The 9,328-nt window shown below is 43.0% G+C and overlaps 1 protein-coding gene across 1 annotated transcript in view; it reads right to left on the reverse strand.

Moving 5' to 3' along the window:
• Window positions 1–8,934, reverse strand: part of UGGT2 (UDP-glucose glycoprotein glucosyltransferase 2) — a 120,593-nt gene extending 111,659 nt beyond the window's left edge. The window contains exons 1-2 of the mRNA XM_037057567.1: window positions 8,703–8,934; window positions 3,388–3,470 (exon numbers count right to left, since the gene is read on the reverse strand). Coding sequence (XP_036913462.1) covers window positions 3,388–3,470; window positions 8,703–8,854 — 235 coding nt within the window. The 5' untranslated portion in view covers window positions 8,855–8,934. The remainder of the gene's footprint in view (window positions 1–3,387; window positions 3,471–8,702) is intronic.
• Between the last annotated feature and the right edge of the window lie 394 nt (window positions 8,935–9,328).

Consider the following 9,328-nt stretch of genomic DNA (forward strand, 5'->3'; position numbering starts at 1 on the left):
TCTACCAGTTCTGTGAGCATCCTGATAAATAGTGTCTTGAATTGTGCTTCTGAGAGGCTGGCAATTTCTCGGTCGCTTAGAGTTATTGGCTCTGGGACTTTGAGTTCTTCTTGCACCATCTTTTGGGCTGTTCGTGCCTGTTCCATAGCAGGATCAGAGCCCTAAAGTGTTCACTAGAACAGGGCAACTAAGTCGCTGGGTTGTGACGTTGTATGTGGGGGCGGGGTCAAAGAGGGACAATGGCTCTCACTGGTCTTGCAGGGCAACTAAGTCGCTGGGTTGTGACGCTGTATGTGGGTGCGGGGTCAAAGAGGGACTCTGGCGACCCGTCTGCCGCCTGCCGCCCTGGCCCTCACCGGTGCTGAAGGGCAACTAAGTCGCTGAGTTGTGACGCTGTATGTGGGGGCGGGGTCAAAGAGGGACTATGGCGTCCTGTCCGCCGCCAGCTGCCACGGCCCTCACCGGTGCCGCAGTTGCTGCCGTCACCGGGCCCACGCGTTTCGTCCCACTGCACTCGAGTGTGCCACTGCCGTCAGCCCTCGCCCCCTGGGGCCTGCGTGGTCTGTCTCACTGTGTGCGAATATGCACCCGCGGTCTGCCCCGCACGCCAACTGGTTCCCGTCTGCCTGCGCGCCTGGGTCGGGGGCCCTGTCCTGCCCGACCCTGCTCGCTGCTGGCTCCGCCCCTCTTACCGTCCCCGTTGAACGGTTAGATGTAGTCGGACTTCCGTATAATTCAATTGTCTGTCCTTTGGTTGTGTCTTTGTTTCTCCAAACCTTTGTTGTATTCAAACTTGGTTGTGGGAGAAGGCACAGTGTTTGCACCTATGCCTCCATCTTGGCGGGAGTCCTGACAGTGGGATTCTTATACGCTGAACACATGAAGAAGTAAAAATAAAGAGGGACTACGGAGTTAGGTAAACCTTCACTGACATTCCCAACTCACCAGACGAAACTACACAGGTGGGGGCAATCATGCTGCTTGAATACAAAACTCAGTGGCAGAACTACATAAAATGTTCAAAAAACCAGGCAACTCAGTGACCAAAAGGTCTTCATTTGCTGGCACGTAACCTAACGGTCTCACTAAATGATGCGAAACTAGCGCCGAAACTCAAAGCGCTGAAATGTTCAACTTTCACAGCTCTGTTAAGCAGGTGCCTCACCAGGACGTCTCTCTAGAATGTTTAGAGGGTTTCATGGACATTCAACCACCTCAGGATTTACAAGGAACTGAGAATGTAAAATGTTTCCTCTAGGATAACATCTTGAAAACAAATTCGGTAAAATCTAATCGCTGTCAACATACTTAATTCCCAGTATCAGTGTTCTTTCCACACCCGACAAGGTCGGCAATGACATGACACGACACGTGCAGTGGACTCTCGGCATTGCAACAGAGCTCAACAGAATCAGATGGTCGGTGTTGGCAATCCTTGTTTAATGAAAGTACTTAGGATTCAACCCAGACACACGCCTCCCACCACATGAGCTGGAAGCAGAAGCTGGGTGTTCATTCCCGAGCTGCTGTTCCGACGTTTTAATGACCTGCCACCCGACTGCCCAGGTGCATCCTTTCATTTACGGATAAAACACACTCATATCTCAGCAACTTGAAATGACAGGTCAAAATTTACAAGAGTAATTTTCACAGTTGTTTAATGTCAAAATGGCCCTGAATAAGGCATAAGTACGTAGCAAGAACAACAGATTTGGGACAGATACACCGAGGATTTTAGGTGAGGGCCAGGAAGAGAGGTGCTGGATTTCTTACCATCACGAAAACTTGACTTTCACCTCAATTAGCAAGGCTACAATTCCCAGGACAAGTACAAAGCTAACAATCTCCCGATGATTTGAAAACACACTTGGAGTCGTCAGAGTTCCTCTGTGCACCCCACGGCCGTTCCTTCCCCCCTCCTCCCCTCTTCACCGCCTGGCAGAGTCCCGTCATCCACGGAGCTCCTGCACTCGCCATGGCAAAGGCCGTCCTGTGTCTGACACACTGCCTGGGCACCTTTTTCACGTGCCACCGCGTTTCCCTGCTAAAGGAAACGTTTCCTGTCACCTGAGCGTGCACCCTGCCGCCCCACCGTCTCCTGCACTGTGCCATTATGGAGGCCCAAGCAACACGCCCCACCTGTTCACCTGTACATTCCTGGTTTCTAAAGCAGTGCCCAGCTTCTCTTATAACTCAAGTGATTATTACACAATGAACTGAGGTAAAACATTTTTTGAAAAAGCAAATTACTTGCTTTTGGAAATGTTTCCAGTTAAAAATACCATTAAAGGCATGACTGCTCTATTTTTTAGAACCTACCTCATGAAGTCACAAAACTGTTGGACTTCACGAACACAGGAGCCAAACAAGCCTCCAGTAAATGAACACTCAACATTCAAAGTTGCTGTTTACCTTCAATTTACTCAGGAATAAAATCATAAACTAATTACCGTAGTAAGACACTTTCTCTATGTCTAAAAGGCTAAAAAATATTCCCTGTTAAGGGATTCCATGTTAATATAATTCATTCCAGTTTTTGTAGAGACAGGAAAATAACCATTCTTTATAAAAGTAACCTTTAGCCTCTGCTGCTAAAACCTAAATTCAGTTCCTTAAATCTACTGACCTTCCCTAAGAAACACATCGACAAACACTTGTTCATTCCGCTGATGTACGTATGTGTATATTTATATACGCACTTTCATGTACATTTAGAAAGGAGGAATGACTAGCCCCATTTTCTAGTGAAATGAAAGTACACAGGCTCCCTGATAATTTTTTAAAAACATATATACACTTATTGATTTTAGAGAGGGAGGAAGGGGGAGAAGAGAGGAAAACAGCGATGTGAGAAAGACCCACTGGTTGCTCCCGAAGGACTGAGCCCACAACCTAGGTGGGCTCCCTGACCAGAAATCGAACCCACGACCTTTCAGTGTGGGGGATGAGGCTTCAGCCGACTGAGTCACACTGCCCAGGGCAGGTTCCCTGATGTTTGACGGCAAGTATTAAACGTCTCTTAGAGCTTAAGAATATTTTGGCCAAAAAATAAATCAGTACTACTAAATGCGAAACTAATATTATTTCAAAGAAATGTAGGTAAAAAGAAAGCCATAGTTAAATGCTTTCTATTTCTTTTTGATTATAATGCAATATACAAACATTGCTAATTACATGAGTTTTCCTATAATAACTGTATTAAAGCCTTACATTTTTGGAAATAAAAGCTCAAAACAGTTTTCATTAAAACACCTTTCCAAATTTAATATTCAGATTTATTAATCCCATTAAGCATTTACACACAAACTTTGTCATTAATCAGATCCCATGTGTACACATAAATACATAAATACAAATCTTATCAGTTAAAATATGTACATCACGTACCTGTTTGCTTATAAATTGATAATTCTTTGACAGTGTCCAAAAACTGCCAAAATTTTTCATTACTTTCTTCTGCCAAAAATTCACTATTAAAAAATAAAAGTACTCAGTTAATAGATGAAAAGAAAAAATGGTTTAGATACTATAAACCATACTTTAGAAAATAATGAAAACTTAGGGTAATTAAAAACAAAAACCTTCAAAAATTAATGTCAAGTTAGTCATTTTCATTTACCATAATGCAGAAAAAGAACAAACTGATGATTCTTACCTGACATGTCATTCTCAACTACAAGTTCATAATCATGACCAAAACAGACAGCATAAGAAATTATTTTTGGCTTTTCCTCATTATTAGCTACAACTAAAATATGGATAATTTACTTTCTCCATGTGAAGCAGAACTAAGAGGCATAATTTAAAAGTAATGAAAAAAAGTGTTTTTAGGGAAAAGTAAAAAAAATGAAAATAAGACTTTTTCACAAAAATTGGCTTTATGAACACTTTTATTAAAGTCACACATGATATTTAATTAGCTATTTATGTTGACAGTCTTTTCATTATTTAAAACAGATAATACCTTAATAAAAAAATTAATAGGTAGTATATTGCATTAGGTATTTGGCCATGAAGCCCTAAGAAACTTTCACTTTTGTACAGAAAACAGGTAAGAAAAAATAGCCAAAGCCATATAAAACTTTATGGAAATAATGAAGTGAAAGGTTATTTAGCCCTAAGACACCTGAAACAACTAGATTTAACTATTTAAACTAGAAAAGAAGACAGCCACCAAATAGATGGTGTGGATTCTTTGTTATTGCCCACCTTATCTCTCTCTCACCTTGGTAAACTTAAACTAATACTTAATATAAATGGGAAGTATTTAAGACATCAAAGGCATATGCAGAGTAACTAATTCCTGGGAGTCTGAGTTGGTTACTAAGTGAAGAAAAGGATGTGAAAAAAATAGATTAATCCATCAACATAAACAAGGCAAGCATAAGAATTTAAAGCAATAAGTTCAAAATAACTCTTATTAATGGTGCCCAAGCTACAGTGGCAAAAACAAAACAACCCTAAAAAGCAGATGAAACAACTGGAACACTGAATAGGATGCAACATGAAAAGGGCAGGGTTGGGAAAAACCTTAAGCACAGTGGGGCGCACCCTAATTAATACCTAACTGACTATACCTAAGTGATACACTTACTCCCTCAGTGTACACCACTGTTCTAAGTACTTTTGGAGTGCTTCTGGAATTACTGGGTTGGCCAAAAAGTCTGTCTGCTTTTGTTACCGTAAAATAAAAGACATTTTTCATTTTCAGCAATAACTTTACTGGACATTTTGTGTATGTCAGCCATCTCCCATGTGGTAGAACGTAGATTGTTCTCAGTTAATGTCTCTATCGCTACCAACTTCAACTGGTCTATGCGACTGTGGAGCATCGTCCAGTGAGAAACCTCAGCACGAAACTTCATAAACTACGTCTGACACATTTGATCAGGCACAGCACCTTCTCCATACACCGCCCACATCTTTTTGTGTGTGTGTTTCAGTTGTATTTTTACCTTTCTTGAAACAAGAAGCATAATGTGCTGAAAACGTTGCTTATTTTCTTCCATCTTCAATATTAAAATGCCTACACAAATATTCACCAATTTTGATAAGTTTTATTTAAACGCATGCTGATATGACAGCTGTCACAAAACAATCTATCAAAATTGTTTCAAATGAACGTAAAGACAACCAAGTGCTACGAGGCCGTCTTAGGGAAAAAGCCAAACGAATTTTATGGCGAACCCAGTATTTTCCGGGGCAATTTGCCAGTAACTCATCATAAATCTAAGAGAACGAGATATCTTTGGGAGTCATCTAAATCAGCTCCTCACTGTCCAAAAGATACTATCTTTGGTCAAAAATTTAAAAGGGGAAAAAAACAAACTAAAACCAAACCAAAAACACCTGGCATTTCCAATTTCTTTGTCTTATGTAATATTTACTTCCCCCCAAAATGTTTCCACAAATGATTCTTCCACAGAGACTCTTATACATACTAAAGCAGGAAGGTCCAACCCATGACCCACGGGCCGCATGCAGCCCAGGATGGCTAAGAATGCGGCCCAACACAAAATTGCAAATTTACTTACAACATTATTTGGGGGGATTACATGTCACAGTGTATTTAATGTGTGGCCCAGGACAACTCATCTTCCAGTGTGGCCCAGAGACACCAAAAGTTTGGACACCCCTGTACTAAGAATACATATACAGTGATTATAAGTCGAATTTCCAAAGAATTTTCACCACGAGTAACACCAGTGGAATAAATACAGTTTAGACATATAAGTTATGGTATATGCATTGTAAAAAGTTAGCCTCATCAGCCTATAATCATCCCTAGCAAATTATAAATTTATTTAGGCAGGAGACATACCTCATTTGCCCTTGTTTCTTACACAGTACCACTAAAAGGGCCACGTTCAAAACAGGCAAATATTTAGGCTGAATTAAAAATACAAGAAAAAGATATACAACAGGTCAAGCAGGTACATGTGGTTAACACTGAGCATCCCGTCTGAATTTTCTAAGCAGAGGCCAGTTTCCACAGGCCTGGTACATTCCAGAGGTCGTTCCAACGGCAGTCTGAAGTATGCGAAGACCTCAATGGTCTCTCCCACTGAACCAACTTTACTGAGCACATACTTCTGTTCACTGAACATTGAGGAAAACAAGTATGTGTAAGAAGCACTCTTGTCACATGTAATGAACTAATACAATGAGCCCTTAATGTTGTCTATAAGCTCCTGGAAATTACAGCTTTAAGTGAAATGACATATAACTAAACCGATTTAATTGCCATAAATGAGAGTCAAGTTCCAATGACATATTCCTGGTCCCAAACACATCACCAACTTCTAAATAAAAACCCCAAACACTTCTAATATTAAACATGTAAATAAATGTGAGCTATACATACATTTAAGGAAGATGAATTAAAAAATGAGATATTTTCCGATCTGTTTCTTCCAGTTCAGGGTTCCCGGTGGCCAGAGCCTAGCCTGACAGCTGAGGCAGCCAGGCAGGAGCCAAAGGTGTCCTGGAAGCTGGCAGGAGGCCCTTCGGTCACAGGGCACATTCACACTCACCCACACTCCCTCGGATGGGGACAATGGAAAAACACCAATTCAACTAACACACACACCTTCAGGACGTAGAAGAAAACCAGAGTCCCCAGAGAATGTGCAAATTCCACGCAGACAGTGGCCCCAGCCAGGAATGAAGTTATTTTTCTCATTGACTTTATAACGAAAGTCATAAAAACGATGATATTCAGGGTCCTGCTGTATTTACTGGGCACCTTCTTTCATGCACAGTGCTTTGGCAAAATAAACACGAATAAGAAGAAATACTCTTGTCCCCTTAAGTTCACATTTTGGTCACAGATATTAGTGGTAAGCTCCTTAACACTGGTCTTGGCGAGGATTTTTTTTTTTTTTGGCTTTGATACTAAAAGCAAAAGCAACAAAAGCAAAAAGAAACCAGTGGGACCACATCAAATTAAAAAACTGCTGCACGGCAAAGGAAATCATCAACAAAATGAAATGGCAATCCACCGAATGGGAGAAGCTATTTGCAAGTCATGTATCTAATGAGAGGTTAATAGATAAAATATATAAAGATTTTACACAACTCAACATCAAAACAAACCAAGCAATTCAATAAGAAAAAATAAAGGGTCTGATACACGTTTTTCCAAAGAGGACATACATATGGCCAACAGGGACATGAAAAGGTGTTCAACTTCACTCATCATCAGGAAAATTCCTATCGAACCACAATGCGATGCCACCTCACACCTGTTATACAATGGTGATCACTGAAAGGACAAGACATAAACGCTGGTGAGGATGCGGAGGGAAGGGAATCCTTGCGCAAGGTTGGTGGGAATGTAAATTGGTGCAGCCACTGTGGAAAAGAGTATGGAGCTTCCTCAAAAAACGTAAACTGGAATTGGGTTGGCCAAAAAGTCCAGTTTTTTCCGTACAATGGCTCCAGCAGTACTTAGATGTCTTTAACTTCATTTGAAACAATTTTGTTAGACTGTACTGCGTCAGCTGTCCTATCAGTGTGCATTAAAAAAGCTTATCGAAATTGGTGAATTTTTGTGCAGCCATGGTAATACTGAAGATGGAAGAACACACATTTTTGACGCATTATGCTTTTATTATTTCAAAAAAGGCCAAACACACAACTGAAACACACAAAAAAGATTTGTGCAGTGTATGGAGAAGGTGCTATGACTGACTGAACGTGTCAAAAGTGGTTTGTGAAGTTTCTTGGTATTACCGACACTGTTGGCCAAATAATTCTTTGCCGTGGGCCGTCTTACCCATTGGAAGATGGTTAGCAGCACCACCGGCCTCTACCCACTAGAGGCCAAGAGCGGGATAGCTGGCATACCCAAAATATCCAAATCAATAGTTATCGGTGAAAATGAAAAATGTCTTTTATTTTACGGAAAAAACATAATGGACTTATTGGCAAACCCAATAACTACAGATGGTAACAGGTGTTAGTTAACTAGATTTACGGTGGCGCTCACAAGACTTACCAATAGCAAATCAATACGTTGTACATCTGAAAGTAATATAAAGTTGTCTATCAAATACACCTGAGCTAAAAAGAACTATTTTAGTATCTCACATATGCAATGTGATGTGGGGTGATAGAGTCTCTTTCAGGGTCATTAAGCTGTTGCTTGAGTGAAATGACAAAAGCAACTGGCATTTAAACTTCTTGCTGGCTGAAGAACTTTCAAATTCTACTTAGAAGTAAAATTTAATAGCTACGAGTTTTGTTTCTGCAGTAAATGTTACCTTATAAACTCATTCCAATGAAGGGGATTCGTAAAGAACTCCAACGTGGACCAAAGGAAGCCTACCTAGGTGCTTTGAGAACCGTTTCCTAAAAAGAATTGCCCACGTTAATTGAAGTACTTGCAGTAAACGCCATCGTCCACTCTCCGCCCTCCAATGTTCTTCGTAAATGCTAATAAAATTCAAACTAATTCCACAAAGGTCCCGAAGTTTTAAAAAACGAAGACGGGGCAAAGTACTAACCGCGGCGGAAAAGGGAATTACAAGTCAATTGCTCCTGGGCAGCAGAAGGAAGGATGCTCCTAAGGTCCAGCACCAGGGCACTGGGAGTGGCGGTGCATGGACGGCCCCGAGGGGCCGCCAGGGTCTCCGCGCACCCTCAGCCCCACCGGCCCTCCCTCCGCCCGGGGCTCGGCAGAGGGTCCAGCCCGCACCCACCTGGCTTCCAGCAGCAGCGGGGTCTCGGGCCACTTCGCGGCCAAGTGAGCCGTCACCGCCTTGGACGCAGAGGCCGTCCCGGAGCACAGCAGCGAGAGCCACAGCACCGCGTGGCCCAGGAGCAGCCGCACCACGTTGGCGGCCTTGGCCATGACGCCGAGAGGGAAGCTCGAGACGCACGAGCTGGAGCCTAAAGCCCCCAGCCGCCACGCCAACGCCGGCTCCTCCCGACGCGCCGTCGCCCACTTCCGGTGGGGGGAGCTCGAGTCCGTTACTCCGGTCCAGGCCTGGCCTGTACCGGGCGCATGCGCGTCCAGCTCTGGCGCCGGCGGAGTGTCCCCAGCACGCCGACTCCAGCCAGACCGGAGCCACGTCGCTGCGGGCGGTGCCGGGATGGAGAGCCGCGGGGCTGATGCTCCGGCGACACAGGAGAGGCTTTGAGACACCGGGTGGGTTGGGCTCCCCGAGATCGAATGGGATTGTGCCTGGCTAAGGCTGGCTGGAGGGACCAAAATCTGGAAGCGAAGGCAGGACTCAGCAGGGATAGTATCCACATTTACACCTGCGGAAAATAAGGCCTATTGACGTTCAAGCACGGACCTCACGGGTTTCTCAAATTTTATTGC

This window comes from Sturnira hondurensis, unplaced genomic scaffold (genome assembly GCF_014824575.4).
Source record: "Sturnira hondurensis isolate 20B ecotype Veracruz unplaced genomic scaffold, ASM1482457v3 Scaffold0009719, whole genome shotgun sequence".
NCBI lineage: Eukaryota > Metazoa > Chordata > Mammalia > Chiroptera > Phyllostomidae > Sturnira > Sturnira hondurensis.